The sequence below is a fragment of the Cyprinus carpio genome, chromosome B2 (assembly GCF_018340385.1).
Source record: "Cyprinus carpio isolate SPL01 chromosome B2, ASM1834038v1, whole genome shotgun sequence".
Classification (NCBI taxonomy): Eukaryota; Metazoa; Chordata; class Actinopteri; order Cypriniformes; family Cyprinidae; genus Cyprinus; species Cyprinus carpio.
In genome coordinates, this window is record NC_056598.1 from 5,439,265 (window position 1) to 5,458,185 (window position 18,921).

At 44.0% G+C, this 18,921-nt stretch overlaps 1 protein-coding gene across 4 annotated transcripts in view; it reads right to left on the reverse strand.

The window, feature by feature from the left end:
- tnk2b (tyrosine kinase, non-receptor, 2b) overlaps positions 1-18,921 on the reverse strand; it is a 128,635-nt gene that overhangs the window by 15,667 nt on the left and 94,047 nt on the right. For all 4 annotated transcript variants that reach the window (XM_042717816.1, XM_042717814.1, XM_042717813.1 and 1 more), the window contains 5 exons: positions 11,512-11,582; positions 5,321-5,533; positions 1,137-1,289; positions 553-830; positions 125-251 (listed from right to left, as the gene is read on the reverse strand). In XM_042717816.1, the coding sequence (XP_042573750.1) occupies positions 125-251; positions 553-830; positions 1,137-1,289; positions 5,321-5,533; positions 11,512-11,582 (842 nt within the window). The remainder of the gene's footprint in view (positions 1-124; positions 252-552; positions 831-1,136; positions 1,290-5,320; positions 5,534-11,511; positions 11,583-18,921) is intronic.

Genomic DNA, 18,921 nt, shown 5'->3' on the forward strand with positions numbered 1-18,921 from the left:
CACTATTCAGAGGCAAATGCAATATTAGACTTAAAATGTCTTGATTTTTGGGATTACTGTAAAATATCAAAGCTGGTCTTTCATTAGACAGATGTTTATGACTAAATGGAAATTCAGAGTGTACCTGACTACCATTTAGACCCAGCCATGGTTCCTGACCATAGGTAAACATTTCCCACAGTGTCACACCAAACATCCATGTGTCTGTTGCGTGAGAAAATGTGCGTGTCTTCAAGCTCTCTGGGGCACACCTATGTAAGAAAAAACACCATGCAGATATTAGGTCAGTAGAATAAAATGCACGTAAATAAACAACCCACCAAGGGGAAAATGACATGAGGATCATGCACAGTTCCGTTAATCAAATCAAGCGCCACAAACAATGACCTCATTCAAATTCAGAATCCTGAGTTCTGGCCTGCCACTGCATACAAACAAAACCAACCAAATTATTTAAAGCTCTCAGTATCCCTTCTCGACAGACTCAAACCACATGCAAACAAACTCTTCAACTGTAAATATATATCCAGTCTCTCCAACCCTCTCCCTCACCAGGCAAATGGAACTTTGCGATGCTCTTGCATCACGTAATGGTCATCATTCTTAGGCAGCGCCCTCATCAGTCCGAAGTCACCGATTTTGACCTGCTCACTGGAAGCCAGGAGGATGTTTCTGGCGGCCAAGTCTCGGTGGATGAAGCGCTTGGACTCTAGGTAGGCCATGCCATTGGATATCTGAATTGTGTACTGACACAAAGTGGAAATGAGGAAATGGCCCAGGGTCTTTCGCAAGCGATCCAGCATGGAGCCAAGAGGTGCAAGCTCAGTCACTTAGAGAAAGAAGTGTAATAAAGAGGGTCATTGAGGGAAGGGAAGCAGGGGAAGAAGAGGGGCATAATATTAAGTTTCATTTCGTTTCACAACTAAAAAAATGATTTGGCAAGAAGCATCTTGCTGTCGGAGACAATGTCAATCAGGAATAACTCAAGAAGTCAGTGTCAGCAAATGAGTCTAAGAGAGCACACAAATGTCAAGCCTTATTTTAGCTCACCCCTCCCCTTCTCAAGACCTTGATACTTTAGCACCATGTCTTTGCCACCAATTTGATGTAGACGTTTTACATGCACACTCACTCACCATCTTCATGGGGTGTGTGAGGACGACTCCGTAGAGACGGATGAGGTTCTGGTGGTCAAGAGAGTGCATGGCATTGACCTCACAGATGAAGTCATCCAGAGCATCTGGTTGGTTGAGCACGTCTGTCTTCAGACACTTCACTGCCACATTGAGCTGAGGAGGACATGTTGAAAGAACAACTCAGACAGGAAATCAGCACAAATTCATCATAAGTCCCTGCATGAGAACACATCTGCCTTTGCTGGGGAGAGCTCCCAGCAGCTGGACTAACCTGTACACATTACAATCCCACACACGCTAATGACCCCCTCTGAGACCTGTCTCTACACTGTTGCTGGTCATCACTGAAGTTCAGAGCATAATCGCAGAGCAACTTTAGTCCCTGTGCTCAGCTTGGACTCTGGCTGAAGTTCCACCTTTTGGAAAGAAATCATGTAACATCTGCCATTACTCTGCCTAAATTATGACCAGACCTGTCTGCATTACTTCATGAGTTAAAATAAATAGGTTTTTCATTTTCAAAAAGAACTAAATGGTGCAAATAAATTGCATCTTTCTGTATGCCATACTTCTGTAAGTTCAAAGCAGGTGTCAATCAAAAAATGTTTTGGGAAACTACGAATGAATTTACCTGGTAGTGTCAGTAATGAATACATCGTTAGAATGTATTTGACACTTTATGTTGTCCACCAGTTGCTTCTGTTGTGTAGGATATTTTCTTCATCTGCTTAATTGCCTTGCATGTGAAAACTGATCAAGTCCAATTCAAGTCAGAAATGTAAAAGTTCTCTACTCAGATTTTTTGATGTGATAAGCATGTACAGTGTAGAACACAAATGCAGGACAAGTACCGCACTGAGGGTCAGGGGTATGTTCAAATCTTAATTTCTATGTTTGAAAAATAGTAATAGTGATGCTTGCCTTAAAACAGTGGTCTCAAACTCAATTCCTAGAGGGCCACAGCTCTTCACAGTTTAGCTCCAACCCTAATCAAACACCCCTGATCCAAGCAGTTGTGAGTTGGAGTTGGTTGGAGCTAAACTCTGCAGAGCTGTGGCCCTCCAGGAATTGAGTTTGAGACCACTGCCTTAAAGTGTGTAATTATTGGGTTTGATTTTGGGGTTTGTGTGTTAAATTTTTTGTAATTTTAGTTGAGTTTGGTTTTAGGTTAGTGTTTTCGTTTTTCTGTGTAGCGCATTAAAGCAGTTTGATCTGTACAGATTGCCACAGGAAAGATGTTCCCACTCAAGTCCCATGTGGAAAGAACCCTTTGGTGTGCAATACACACTATCACTACAGCCTCTGGCTCAGTTCACACGACATCTGACCCCTCATCAGGTCATTAGAGGCCCGTCTCTTCCACAAACCTCCTCTGGAGAACACAGCTGCTACATTGACACATAGAGATCAGCCCTGAAACAGGATGTTCACATGGAGCCCTGGAACACTTTAAGGGAAAGGTGGGACCACAGATAAAAAGTGTCTCAAAGCTATTCTTTTGTTGATTTAAGTTTCTGAACGTGACAAACAATGTTCTTGCCAAAATGTGCAATTAATGGCATTAATGGTAACACTTTATCCAATTCTCACCATTAACAAACAATTAACTATGGCTTTTGCCTCAAGAAACTGCAAATTTGCTGCTAATAGTCAGCAAGGTAGTTGTTAAGTTAGGGTTAGGTATTGGGTAGGATTAGGGATGTAGAAAATTTCCAACAAGAATATGTGCTTTATAAGTACTAATAAACAGCCAATATGTTAATAATAGGCATGCAAATAAGAAACTAGTTAATAGTAAGAATTGGTCCCTTTACTAAAGTGTTACCTAAATTTCTGATTTCAAGTGTTGGAGATTAAAAAAAAAAGATTAACAGAAAAATAGGGATGCACCGATCATGATTTTTCATGGCCGATTCCGATACCGATTTTTTGCAAGCAAACTGGCCGATTCCGATACCGATTTCCGATTTTTTTTTCTTTAAGCAACAAACAAGAAAGGAGGAAAGTATGCATAAACAAGATGTTTATTTTGTATTTAATAGGCCAAACTGGATTTTGGCTATTGAAAACAATAACCGTAACCATCTGAAATTAACGGCAGTAACTGCACAGTAAGTAGCCTACATTCAATACAAACATAGATGGTACAGACATCAGCATTTAGCTTTTGTTTTTGAATTGGGTAGAAACTACATAGAATTACATACATTTAACTGGCCTTAAATGAAAAGATTAACTGTAACCATGTGAAATTAAAGGCAACAACTGCATAGTTCTACGATCCAAACAACACACATTCAAGAAGATGTTTCTTAATCAGCATTCAGTATTTGTTTTAGTTTTTAAATTTGGTTTTAAATAAAAAAAGGTCTTTACCAGTGAGACTAAATAAAAGTATGCTATATAAATAAATTATTCCAAAATGTTAAAATCAAATAATGTTGGTGCGAATAAAACAGAGGCAAAGTGTTTCATTCGTCCAATTAAAAAAAAATACAAAATTAGGGTAATGATTCACATCTATATTTGTTTACTTGAGCCAATGAAAAATAAATAACTATTGTCTCAAGTTAAAAAAATATATATGTGAATCATTACCCTAAAATTGTTTAATTGGATGAATTAAACTTTTTTCAGTATGCTACAGCAGGTGATTTTTAAATAAAATTAAGTCGATGTAATTTTAAGATAAAAAAAAATTAATCATCCTATACAGAAGTGATGTTTACTTCTGGCTTTTCAAACATGTATGCAAGTCTTACTTTACAAAAAAAAAACAGTTTTGTCACAGTTTAGTCCGTTTCATTTCTCATCCAACACGCGAGAAGTTGAGCTGAACAACCCTTCACTGTCTCGCGGACAGGTACAGTACGCTCGCGCAGCTTCAGCGAGCGCAGGAAAGGGGCTCTTATTTGTGCGCCAGTACACCAGCGGCTGTTCACTTCCTGCTATCTGTGCCTCAGACATGTAACTCTGCACTTCCAGTGCTGAATGGCTGCCCGTGTCCTGCGCACAGATTTCGAAATACTTCGACGCAAATGACATGATAGCGAATGATTACAATGTAGTCTGTGCACGCGGGCGCACTTCCGGAAAAACAGGCGAAAAAAGACCAAAAACCAGCCGATTGCCGATCGCCTATTTTAAGCAAAAACCGTCCGGTTCCGATTTATGGCCGGTCAACCGGTGCATGCCTACAGAAAAACATATCACTAAAATGTCAATGGTAAAATCTGAATCCTCATCTTGAGTACATCCTAGTGCATGACTGAGAGATGGTGGTTGAATCCTGCATCTGCAAAGCTGGTGTTTTTAACAAAGCTCCCTCTGTTTTTCCAAACACTTTAACCTTTCTCTCCTCCCCCACTCACCACTAGAACTCTGAATGATTCTGAATTAATTCAGATTCATGATTGTGTGTGTGTGTGTGTGTGTGTGTGTGTGTGTGTGTGTGTGTGTGTGTGTGTGTGTGTGTGTGTGTGTGTGTGTGTGTGTGTGTGTGTGTGTGTGTATGTGTGTAAGATTCTCACATAATTCTGATGACAAAATGTTCATGGCCAAATATATTAATTTGATTTTTTTTTTTATTGAATGAAGGGGTCAACGTCTCAAAGACCTGCTTTTATTGGAGGAAGCAGCATTTGTGAATGAATCTCTGAATGAATGATTCCATGACAAATACATTTTTAGTCAAGTTGTTGCCACCTCCTGGCATACAACACAAAGAATCAAAAAAATTTTAAAAGATGATTAGCTCTATTTTGATCACTGCTGTAGATATCAGTTAACACCCAAACTATTATTTTCTATCCCATTACTTCCGTTATTTTGTAACAAATTTTTTGTGTAATGTTTATAACTCAGAAATACTGATAATGTGTACTATTTGTGAAGCTGTTTCACCCTGTAAATATTCATGGCAGCTGCTCCGTCCTGATCAGCGGCAGTAGGAACAAAGATTTGAATGTTTTACAGTGCAAGCATCAATGTAGCATGAGCAGCACGTTAATAAATGACACTGTCGCTGAGCGTGCGGTTTTAATTCTTTTCAATGCAAGTTAAGCTTCACACTCAGAACAGGCTTAATAGACATAGCTGAATTGTTGTCATTCAGGTATAAGATCACGCAAATGTTTGACTCGAGATCGCAATCTTTTAACAATTAAGGGTGCAGGTCAACTCACCACTTTTCCATTAGGCGTGAACCACTCTCCGCGCTTCACAACGCCGAAGGAGCCATCGCCCAGTTTCTCAAAGAGGGCCAGGTCTTTCTCACTGATGAGACAGGTGAGGGTCTGCTGCTGGCCATCCACTGGAGGAGGTGTGGCAGTGAGTTTTCGGAACGTACTGGCCGGCTGGGGATTGAAGTCTCCTTCTGGTCTCTTGCCACTGAACACCTGAGGGATAAACAACAGCAAAGTCAACATCTAGGGGTGACAAGTAAAAGCCCTCAGCAACCTTTGTGCACAAACCATGTTTTAATTGTGTGCAGACAAAACTGCATCAAATGTGTACCAGGAACTTGAGGACTCCTTGGACAGTCTCTATCCCATTACGGTAATGATATGTTTTAACAGGGAACATCCCAAAATCTAAAAGAAGTACAACAGTAGAAATCACAATAAAAGAAAGAAAGAGAGAGAGAGAGAGAGAGAGAGAGAGAGAGAGAGATTCCATGAAGAACTGCTCTTTCTAACTGCTTATCTGCTCTTGAGGCACTTTGTATGAGGAGCCTGTGGGTTGGCCAAGGAGAGCTGAGCTATCAAGGACCAGAGTGTGGGCTGAGGGAAGCCAGGGGCTACAAACTCAAGGGACAAGGAGGTTGGATGTGAACGGAAGGTGGAGGAGTGAGAGGTGACCCTGACTTTAACCCATTAAAAACAGACAGAAAGATCAGATTAGAGAGAGTGGTGACACTGCAAAAAAAGAGAAAACAGAAATAGAGAAGGCCGGAACGCAATGTCTGTACCCTTGAGAGAGTGAGAGCCTGGATTTGATGGACAGGCTGAAAATAGAAGAAGTGAACTGGGACCAGAGTGAATATAGAGGATCTAGACAGAGCCTTGAACCCCAGACTACTGTCTGATAACCATACACATAGCAAACATATATTACACACTGACAAATGCCTCAATGAGTAACAAATCCAAACTCATCTTTCCATCTCGGTTCTGGACTTTCCATTGACATTTGTATACTGAGCCAATGATATTTTCGTTTCCTGACCCTCACAATAGCTTTTTATATTTTTACATCTTCATTGAGACATTATTTAGTATGTTTATTAAGCCCTTTAAAAAGGCGGGAATTGTTGCTCTCCACAATATAGATGCTTCAGGTTTTACTGTCTACATAGTAATTGCCACCAAAACTCTGTCACAAAACACATTCAAACCCAAAACTATAATGGTACCCACACATATTTGTATGAAAGCAACATTTGAAATAGGAGAACACTTACTAAGGGTAAGTGTCAACTAAAGCATGCCCACACACACTAACAGTGGAGTGAGGAGGCAGATTACTCAGTCTGTTCTCGATGCCAGGAACGGAAACAAACAGGTATAATTTTAGAAAGCTCTCATCCTCTCAGGCCACTTCCTGTAGGCCCAGGCCAAAGCTGCAACTAAAGCCTTCACACAGGGGAGGAAATAAGTCTGTGTATGTGTGTGTGTTGGTTTAAATATTTGACATGTATGAAAGAGCTGAGAGGAGGCTAAGTGGATGGTCACATATTGAACATCCATATCAAACTGTGTGCATGTACTTTATATGTGACTTTATAAAAGTAGTTAACGTAATCATGTTCACTTTCAGATGTTCAAAATTGTACCTTTAAGGGTACAAAAGCCTGATGCTTTTTAACATCAAAGGGACAACTCTATATCTTATCTACACCTAAAAGGTTCATAGTAGTACCTTAAGATAATATTACTACTAACATGCACCTATTAGGGTTAAATAAGGTACACTGTTGTCCCTTTAAGGGTGCTGCACCAATGGCAAGCTGCTGTACCCAAAAAGGAAACAATTTTGCACATTTTTTGTGCTTCATTTAACACAAGTGTGCCATTTCTGGTGCCAAAGGTCAAGATGTCCTCATCCCACAGACAGAGGAATGTGCCCTACAAGCTGATGGTTTAGACAAGAGCAATCATTTGTCAATCCTGTGTGAATATAACTCCCACATACACACTTCCTCTCAACACATATTGTAAATGAGCACACACACATAGACAGTCTATTATGTAAATATAAGTGAGAGTAGGTGATTAATGACGTGGCAAGTCAGATGGAGCTGGAAGAGCCAGATTCATTCTCTAATTCTAGCCGTGGCTCTTTGTATACTGTTAGAAAATGAGATACCAGTAAGGCACAAATACACACTTAACACATTCAAGAGGCAAACACAGAAACAAAACATTGTAGTGGTATTTTAAATATTAAAAACAGAGCAGCGCAGGCCAACATGAATACAAAGAAATTAATAAATGTGTCTGTCATAACTGCAAATGCTATTGCTGTTTACTCAGGTTAAAACTGACTCTGGCTCCAGTGAGGCCTTTGGTCAGCACCACCCAGACATCCAGCCCTATGAAAACAACTCTCGGTTTGAGGACACACTATAACCAGCCGTACAGAAACAGATCAAAGCAAAGTATACTTATACTTATATATTTATTTAGGTCAGTTTATTGTATGCAATAAAAATATTCTGGGAAAAACAAGCTGCTCCTTTTACACAGTCTAATATAGCTCCTAGGTTGTTTTTTTTCTACACCAAACCAACATTCAAGAGTCTGACAAACCTAAAAACGGGCCTTTTTCTAAATAAATACATTTACAAATGGATGCTATTTTTGACTTATATGATATGTAATATGACGTTTTTTTATTTATTTGTTAGCTCTCAAATGGCTTAAGAAATTCAAAAGAAACAAATCACTGTGACAAAGATTGCTTCCAGGCTGACTCATAATACTAGTTACATTCATTTGTTTAATATTCATCTGGGTCATTCCTTGTCAGCTTAACCAGAGGTCCCCGGCTAAATATTCTGTTTTTGATATATTTCATCATGCCAACCTCATCATGCTATTTTTCACAGAAACTGGTGGGTCTATTCTATTAGTAAAATCTATTGACTTTAGTTATCTTTTTTTTTTTTTTTTTTGCAGTATATGCCAATGTTGACAGTTCAAAAATGGAACAAAGCAATTCTTGCATTTAGTGTTAAGGTTTTTTAACACATTTTCTTATGGTATCTTACCTATCTTAAGGCCCTATAAGGTTTATTTCCACAGATATTGGGATTTTAATGTGGCTCCATGAGATTATTTGTTTGATACACACTTAAATTGTACAAAAACCAAATGTGGGTCACTTTGCATATTGCTTATACTTATTGCATTTTAAAAAAAGAATGTATGAAGAACAAATAAGTTTGCAACAAGAAATGTAGCTTGTTTACCTTTATCAAAACAACTGCATATAACCTACCTCTCTGGGAGCCAAAAACGTTGTTTTACAAAGTTTGCATAACTGCAACTCAAAGTAATAAATATATCTTAATATAATTTTAGGTTCTGGTTCCTAAGAAACCTTTCTTTTGGAATTTTCATATTTCATGTCACACTGCTCCGGGTGTGTGTTCACAGTGTGTGTGCACTTAGGATGGGATAAATCCAGAGCACTAATTCCAAATATGGGTCATCATACTTGGCCACATGTCACATCACTTTCTTTTATACATTTCATACATGATTCAATTCAGAGATAGTGGGTTCTCAATGCAGTACCATGTAGTTACAATACTGCATATTTGAACTCTTGTTAGCTTCAGAAGCTGTATAAATGAACAAAATCCCTTCTTCCAAATATCCCAGAAACTGATTCAAATACAGAATATTATGAACAGACTACTGAGAGTAAGTTAATATGCCTTAAATTGACAATTCTGTGCATTTTTGGCACTTGGACAGGTTTGTTCAATGCAATTGTTGTAATAGAGGTAAACAAGCTACATTTCTAGTTTCAACATTATTTATTCCTCAGATAATTCCATTTAAATACAATAGGTATCAGGTGTATGCAACAGTGAAAATTTGTCAAATTTAAGCTATAATTCACCCAAAATTGAAAAATCTGTCATTAATTACTCACTCTCATGTCGTTCCAAACCCATAAGACCTTCGTTCATCTTCAGAAAAAATAACAACTTTATTCAACAATTCTTCTCCTCTACATCCCGTCAGCCGCTACATGTCACCATTGTGGAGAGTATCATGACACATGCATGTGCTTTCCTCTGCATGTAAACAACGTGTGCGCATGGTGCTGCTTATGTTGAACACAAGCAGAGGACAGCATCAGTGACTCTTAATATTTTGGCTTTCAATACCATTTATGTTTGCCTTTCTAAATTTTACAATTTTATTTTTAATTGATGAAACAAACTAAATCTTCTACATGCTAACTTTTTCATGCATGTATTTCAACAAAATACTGTAAAAAGTCAATGCATCATCCAATATGCTGAAAATTTTATTTTGTCAGAATAATGCAAACTAGAGGTCTACACAGAGGACCTGAGACCCGAGGATCCAGTATCCGTACGGGTTCAGGGCTATATTTTAGATGGTCAGCCGGGTCCGGGTCCCAATCTATTACTTCGGGTCCCGGGTCTGTTCAACATTGTGTGTAATACCAGAGTCGATCAGATTTGGAGAACACCCGGCCGTTATCAGAGTCAGTCAGCGCTGTGTGTGTGTTGTTTTGTTACTTTCAACTTGTAAAATTAGGATGAGAAAAATGAGTCAGATGAGTCGGTAATTTGAAATAAGGTGGGGGAAAAAAAACACACGATGCAATAACTTTACCTTTGACAACTGGCTTTTTTATTTAGAAGGCGGGACTTATTCCACCATACAGCGCTTTGCAGTTTCTCCAATTTTTATGATAATATTATGAATGAACCGTCTTGTTATATCTAAAATATTTGCTCAGACTTGGCTCAGAGAAAACAGAGATGATAGCAAATAAGTACAGCTAACGTCAGCAGCCATGGCACTGGATGAGCAATCGTTATTATAATCCATGGGCAAACAGTCTAAATTATTATGCAAGTTGACTCGAGACACAAAAAATGCAAAACTGCAAAGTCTTTTGTCATCTGTCACCATGACAGTGAGTGGACTTTTGAAGCTGGAATAATGAGTGGATTAAGCATTTCAATTGGCAAGAGAGGAATAACATGGATGGAACTTTCTTGGCAAGGAGGATTGTGTGCATCACAGTCAGATACAAGGGAGAAGGCTTCTTACATTAGGTAAGCCAAAAAGTTTAATTTTCGCAGCTTGTTTATCGACTTGTTAATAGCAATTTGCTGTGGAATATGTGCCGATCGGGGCCAGTTGGGTCTGTCTCTTCCTGGCCGGGTTCGGGTCCAGCTTTCAAAGTAATTGACGGTCCGTGTCGGTTCGGGGTAGTACATTTTTGACATTTCTCGGTTCTGCACGGGCCCGGCTCCAACTTTCAAAATAATAGACGGGTCCGGGTCGGTTCAGTGTAGCACATTTATGGGTCTCCACAAATTTTTGGACCCGTGTAGACCTCTAATGCAAATTGAATTTCAGCCTGGCCTACAGAATTAGCTATAAACTTAATTTCCTCTGCATTCTGAATCTATCGTCAAACACATGCTCACACTCACATTCACACACACACACACACACACACAAACCCTAGAGAATGGCCCACATTGTGCTGATTTATTGCTTGTGACTGAGGCCAATTTAATGCTCTTCCTGCAGCATTTGATGGACCATTAACCTGGTTAGTGCTTTAGAGAGTGAGCGGCAGGCCTGAGCCAACACTTCCTGCTTCAGCATTTAGAGCAGACATTTCAGCATTGTGTGTAAAAGAGAGAAAATAAGTTGGTAAATTTCAGAGGGGTGAAACAACAGGCCTCACTCAAATTTAGTGCTGATGACAAAATATGTTTCCTAACTCTAATTTTAAAGAAACTTGATTCCTAAACTGCTCAGCTCCATGAGGAGTGAGTTACATTTTGAGAAGCATCACAACCTCAGCTCGACATTTAGGCTGTTGAACAAAAGACAAAGGCTGTGGAAATTGTCTAGTTCAAGTGCTTTAAATGTTAGTTCCTGATTTATTCCCTTCAGGTTCAATAAGACACTTTGCAAGTTAGAGACTCTAAAGCGCTTGAGGGAAAATGTGAGCTGTATGACCAATGAACAAAGCAAAGCCCTTGTCCGGCTGCAAGTGTATAGATGTGTGCTTGTGTGTGGGACCTGATCCTGGACTGGAAGCCTCATTAATCTGTCAGTGCGTGTGTGAAAGGCTGATGACATACCTTGCTCATCCATGACTTGCGCTTGCACATGGTTTTTCTCCTCTTTACCACCTCCCACAGCCGTCTTTGCCCTGTTAAAAAAAAAAAAAAGCGAATGAGAGAATTATTATTACTTAATGAATTTTGCCGGTTAAAAACAAGTTCAGCTTTATCAACAGTGACATCTGGAGCAAACCAATGTACCTGAATAAAAATTTAAATAAACACTGTTAAGTACTAGTGCAATTAAAATGCTTACTACCTGTGTCAAAAGAAAGCTTCAAAGCATGTTAAACCTTGTAACTCTCATGATATGTGCAAGGACACCAGAAAAGTAATCTTTTTATAGAGAAAACCCCAAACTTACATCAGTAAATGTTTTTTAGACATTTTTAAATTACCGTCATCTAACTAGGAATGGGTATCGTTAAGGTTTTAACGGTATTACTACACTTACAGATACTGCTTATCGATTCAGTATTTTTAACTGTATTCTTATTGGTACTTTTTGTTTTATATATATATATATATATATATATATATATATATATATATATATATATATATATATATATATATATGACAAATTAAGAGCTGAATTAACATTGCTTTACATTCTGAAATGTAAAATAAATATTTAATGAAATGAATATAAAACATCAATTTGTAAATGCACAAGTGTGCAGGCATTTTTGTTCCTTTATACATAACATAAGATACAGTAAGAACATGAACAAAGAAACAAAGTAAAACAAACTGATAAATACAATAAAACAAATATACAAATGAAATGAAATAAACAGTGCTTTTATTTTTCCATGAAGGTCTACTAACATTACTGTTCAGGTAAGTAATAGCCTACAAAAGAAATCTAAAAGTAATCAAATGTAAATGAACAATGCATAGTTTTTACTGTATGTATTGACAGATTAAAACTTATTCATTTTAATGCTATAACGTTATTCAGATTAAGAACTGTCAGTGATTTTGTCTTTGCATTTTGTTGTTTGATTAACATTGATGGCCCATGTGCCAGACATATTTTTTGTGTATTTGATTGTTTGGATGCGCCCAAAGCTCAAAGCGTAATTAGCTTGTCCGTTTTGGAGCATGCCACACGCACATGGAACAGTGTCTCTTGTGTGGATTGTGCTTTCAATGTTTTATTATCAAGCATGTCCTGCAATTTAGCAACAGTATATATTTTTTTTTCAACAATCACCGATTGTGCTGATTCTGACTTTAAGTTTAGGTTTTAGGGAGGAACGAATGTGCACCGCAGTGAAGGAAAAAAAGTTGCACTAGAAGAAATGCGGCTATAATCCTTAGAAGCCAAAATTTTAATAAAAGAGAGAGAGAGAGAGAGAGAGAGAGAGAGAGAGAGAGAGAGAGAGAGAAAGAAAGTTTTTTATAAAATCAATAATTTATAGATGCTTTTGGTTATTTAATTAATCAGGAAGAAACAAACAGGGTGAGAATAAAAAAGACTGAAGGAAAGAAAGAAGAGTATAAAATAGGACATGTGTGCCAAAAAAAGAAAGAAAAGCGAGAGTGATAGAAGAGCCATGTAATGAGCTTGAGTTGGGCAATAATCAGGCTGGCTTAAAGGAAATTACATCAGCACAGTTTACATTTCAGGCACCACACAAAGGCTTAATACTGAGTGTGGAAAGACACATTGATTAGATTTGGCAGACACTCAAAGCTTGTGCTGGGTTTACCAGTAAAAAAATAAAAATAAAAATTCCCTGCTTTTCAATAAGTTTAAGTAACAAACTGCCTTCTGTTGTATTAAAAAGATGCATCTAAAAATGTTACTTTTCAGATGCAACTTTGTCACCTTTGTCCATTATATAACTGAGAAAATATTCATTCTTGGGTTGAACCAATTTAGATTTGGTGACCTTTGGATTAAGATGCTGACATTAGTAGACACAAACAGAAACGCTATGTCATTCCTTGATGAAGCTTCACAAAGCTGGCTTCTGAAGAACAATGACCTGCCACTTATGTAAACAGCATCTGATTTGATATTGAGACCTGCAAAAGCTCTTACTGACATCGCCCAACATTCACAAACAATCATCGACAAAGCGTTGACAGGAGTGGGCAATGACTTTTTCTCTATGCTCAAGAATTGAAGAATGCATTACAACAAGCTCTGTGAAAAAAATACATCTACAAGTCAAGAGAAATAAATACTTTTAAAATATACTTACATTTTGTTGTACATTAGTGTTGTCATGCCTACAAAATCTGGTCAGTATCAATACCATTTAAATTTGATTATTCTTAGTACCAATTTTGAAACTACTGAAAAAACAATTACAGATTAGAGGTGACATTAATTAGAACTGAATAAATAATGCTATGAGATTAATGGCAAATTAAAACTGTCAAAATGTCAAATTAATTAAAAAAAATAATAATTAAATGATACTCTAAATATGAAACCAAAACCTGTCACGGTGTCTGTTCTGTGTCTCCCTGGGTGGCCACTAGAGGTCTCACTTCCCCTTATTGTCACCTTCGTCAGAACCTTCATTTCCCACTAGCCTTAGCTGCTCATCACTGTTCATTGTATTCAGCTGTCACCACTTACCTTGTTTGCACCTGTCTTTAAATACCCTGGTTGTTTCTGTCATTGTTACGGAGTCCTTGTTGAATGTCACCCTGTGTTTTCCTGGTTCCCTGGTTTCTCGTGTTTCTGGATGTTGTTTATGTTTCTTGTTTTGGACGGATTACCTGGATGTTGACCTTTGCCTGGATGTTTTCTGATTTTGGATTGCCTCAATAAAACACTGCACTTGGATCTACCTGTCTGTGTGCGTGTCGTGACAGAAGGACTCCGTCATGCCTAGATCCAGCGGTGTGGGATTTCGAATCTTTTCCCCAGCCACCATGGAGGAACGGAGGGGGAGATTCCGGAACTTAACCACCCTTCGTCAAAGGGGGAGTGAGGTGGGTGGCCTGGCGCAATTGTTTTGGACCATGGCGGTCGGGTTAGGTTATAATGATGCAGCACTGAAGGACCTTTTTAACAACTGTCTGGATGACCCTTTACCTCAATGGGAGATGAAGGGGCTGGAGATCCTAGACTTTTGGGGGTTTACCCATTACCTGTGCCATCGTGCGCAATGGGATACTTCGACCACACCTGTGTCTCCAGAGAAGAGGGCCGCCAGCCCAGCGCCACAGCACAAGATGGCCGCCAGCCCAGCCCCACAGCACAAGATGGCCGCCAGCCCAGCGCCACAGCACAAGATGGCCGCAAGCCCAGCGCCACAGCACAAGATGGCCGCCAGCCCAGCGCCACAGCCCAAGATGGCCGCGGAGACAGTATTAGGTTACTTTTCCAGGATGTGCCAGATCCCAGAGTTTCCCAGGAGTGCTCACATCAAGGCCGCTGAGCCAGCGCCTATGCCCAAGATGGCCACCAGTTCAGCACCACAGCACAAGATGGCCACCAGCCCAGCGCCACAGCACAAGATGACCGCCAGCCCAGCACCACAGCACGAGATGACCACCAGCCCAGCACCACTGCACAGGAGGGTCGAATCTACACCTGTGTTGGCAGACAAGATGGTTGACTCAACGCCTGAGTCTTCCGTCAAGGAGCCACCGGCACGCCATCATAGAGGCCGCAGGAGGAGGAGACAGGCGTCAGCCGTTCCTCAAAGCCAGGAGGACGTTCCCGAGCGGGCCGCTGTCGTCCAGGAGGACGTTCCCGAGCGGGCCGCTGTCGTCCAGGAGGACGTTCCCCGAGCGGGCCGCTGCCGTCCAGGAGGACGTTCCAGAGCGGGCCGCTGCCGTCCAGGAGGACGTTCCCGAGCGGGCCGCTGCCGTCCAGGAGGACGTTCCCGAGCGGGCCGCTGCCGTCCAGGAGGACGTTCCCGAGCGGGCCACTGTCGTCCAGGTGGAAGTGCCCGAGGTTCCCGAGGCGGGGCTCGAGGTGGTTCTGGAGGCCGAGGCGGTGCCCGAGGCTGTGCCCGATGCCGAGGCGGTGCCCGAGGCTGTGTCCGATGCCGAGGCGGTGCCCGATGCCGAGGCGGTGCCCGAGGCGGTGCCTGATGCGGTGGCCGAGGCGGTTCCCGATGCAATGTCCGATGCCGAGGCGGTGCCCGTTGCCGAGGCGGTGCCCGATACCGAGGCGGTGCCCGATGCCGAGGCAGTGCCTGATGCGAAGGCCGAGGTGGTTCCCGATGCAATGTCCGATGCCGAGGCGGTGCCCGAGGCGGTGCCTGATGCGGTGGCCGAGGCGGTTCCCGATGCAATGTCCGATGCCGAGGCGGTGCCCGATGCCGAGGCGGTGCCCGATGCCGAGGCGGTGCCCGATGCCGAGGCGGTGCCCGAGGCGGTGCCTGTTGCCGAGGCGGTGCCCGATGCCGAGGCGGTGCCCGATGCCGAGGCGGTGCCCGAGGCGGTGCCTGATGCGGTGGCCGAGGTGGTTCCCGATGCAATGTCCGATGCCGAGGCGGTGCCCGAGGCGGTGCCTGATGCGGTGGCCGAGGCGGTTCCCGATGCAATGTCCGTTGCCGAGGCGGTGCCCGTTGCCGAGGCGGTGCCCGATGCCGAGGCGGTGTCCGAGGCGGTGCCCGATGCCGAGGCGGTGCCTGATGCGGTGGCCGAGGTGGTTCCCGATGCAATGTCCGATGCCGAGGCGGTGCCCGTTGCCGAGGCGGTGCCCGTTGCCGAGGCGGTGCCCGATGCCGAGGCGGTGCCCGAGGCGGTGCCCGATGCCGAGGCGGTGCCTGATGCGGTGGCCGAGGTGGTTCCCGAGGCAATGTCCGATGCCGAGGCGGTGCCCGATGCCGAGGCGGTGCCCGATGCGGTGGCCGAGGCGGTTCCCGATGCCGAGGCGGTGCCCGATGCGGTGGCCGAGGCGGTTCCCGATGCAATGTCCGAGGCCGAGGCGGTGCCCGATGCCGAGGCGGTGCCCGATGTCGAGGCGGTGCCCGATGTCGAGGCGGTGCCCGATGTCGAGGCGGTGCCCGATGTCGAGGCGGTGCCAGAGGCGGTGCCCGATGCGGTGCCAGAGACGGTGCCAGAGACGGTTCCCGATGTAATGCCCGAGACTGAGGCTGTTCCGGAGGTCGAGGCGATGGCCGATGCCGAGACGGTGCCCGATGCCGAGACAGTGCCCGATGCCGATGCGGTGCCAGAGACGGTGCCAGAGACGGTTCCCGATGTAATGCCCGAGACTGAGGCTGTTCTGGAGGTCAGGGCGGTGCCCGATGCCGTTCTGGAGGTCGAGGCGGTGCCCGATGCCGAGGTGGTGCCCGATGCCGAGGCGGTGCCCGATGCCGTTCCGCAGGTCGAGGCGGTGCCCGATGTTGTTCCAGAGACCGAGGCGGTGCCCGAGTTGGTTCCGGAGGCCGAGGCCGTGCCCGAGGCGGTGCCCGATGCGCAGGCCGAGGTCGTTCCCGAGGCGGTGGCCGATGCGCAGGCCGAGGTCGTTCCCGAGGTGGTGCCCGATGCAGAGGTCGTTCCCGAGGCGGTGTCCTTGTCCAAGGCCGTTCCCGAGGCGGTGGCCGAGGCCGAGGCCGTTCTCGAGGCGGTGCCCGATGCCAAGGCCGTTCCCGAGGCCGAGCCCGAGGTCGTTCCCGAGGCCGTGCCCGAGGCCGTTCCCGAGGCGGGGTCCTTGTCCAATGCCGTTCCTGAGGCCGTTCCTGAGGCCGTTCCTGAGGCCGTTCCCGAGGCCGTTCCCGAGGCCGTTCCCGAGGCCGTTCCCGAGGCCGTTCCCGAGGCCGTTCCCGAGGCCGTTCCTGAGGCCGTTCCTGAGGCCATTCCCGAGGCGGTGCCCGTTGCCGAGGCGGTGCCCGATGCCGAGGCGGTGTCCGAGGCCGAGTCTGAGGCCGAGCGTGAGGCCGTTCCCGAGGCCGTTCCCGAGGCCGTTCCCGAGGCCGTTCCCGAGGCCGTTCCCGAGGCCGTTCCCGAGGCCGTTCCTGAGGCCGTTCCTGAGGCCGTTCCTGAGGCCATTCCCGAGGCGGTGCCCGATGCTGTTCCGGAGGCCGATGCGGGGCCCGAGATGGTTCCGGAGGCGATACCCGTGTCCAAGGCCGTTCCTGAGGCGGTGCCCTTGTCTGAGGCCGTTCCCGATGCCGTTCCCAATGCCGTGACCTGGCCATCGCCACAGCCTGCTCCCCGATTGGCAGGTTCGGTTCGGGCCACTCAAATGGCGAATTCCTCCCTGGCCGTCTGCACAACGAGAATGGACTGATCCACCGTGGCCACCTGAACTGCCTGGCCCCTCGTGGTCCCCTGAACTTTCGGGTCCACCGTGGCCACCTGAACTGCCTGGTCCCTCGTGGTCCCCTGAACTTTCGGGTCCACCGTGGCCCCCTGATCTGACCAAGCCACCTGGGCTACCAGCGGAGCCATCGCTGCCGGTCCCAGTTCCCCTACACGGGCCTGGCCCGCCATCCCTCCCCCTGTTCTGCCTCCACCAGTCCACCTCCCTCCTGGTCTCTTTGTTTTGTGTTTATTGTGTTCTGAGGAGCATCTGGAAGCTGCTCCTTAGAGGGGGGGTAGTGTCACGGTGTCTGTTCTGTGTCTCCCTGGGTGGCCACTAGAGGTCTCACTTCCCCTTATTGTCACCTTCGTCAGAACTTCATTTCCCACTAGCCTTAGCTGCTCATCACTGTTCATTGTATTCAGCTGTCACCACTTACCTTGTTTGCACCTGTCTTTAAATACCCTGGTTGTTTCTGTCATTGTTACGGAGTCCTTGTTGAATGTCACCCTGTGTTTTCCTGGTTCCCTGGTTTTTCGTGTTTCTGGATGTTGTTTATGTTTCTTGTTTTGGACGGATTACCTGGATGTTGACCTTTGCCTGGATGTTTTCTGATTTTGGATTGCCTCAATAAAACACTGCACTTGGATCTACCTGTCTGTGTGCGTGTCGTGACAAAACCACAAGTAGGTGGTAGGGATGGGCGATATCTTTTCCTTTGCGATATAGCGTCAAAAATGATCCCCACGATAAGAAACAATTTTACCGCAATAATAACGATAAAGTCTAGTTGTTGACATTTCTGTGTGTGGCAGTGTGGAGTGACATAGAAATTGAGACATGAAATTGAGGAGGAGTTTATCACCAAATGAGGAGCTCCTTCTACAATCTGGAACTGGTTTGGGCAGGGCTGTACAGAGCACAAAAAAATCGGTCTGAATAAATGTACTACAGTAGCATGTGTGCGATACAGTTTTGCATGTTTATGAGCCTGTTTACAAACCTGTTGTCCAACAAAGATATCATTTATTGACATGCTTTTTCTCCAGATTAACTTAACACAGTCGAGTGTTTGTAATAACTTCTTTTTGTGACCAGACGTGGTTTTGTATTAGAGAATGATAGTATTTTATACAGTGATAAAGGCTATGTTGATTAGCATTGCATTATAAATATACTTTCCTTATAATAAATACCCA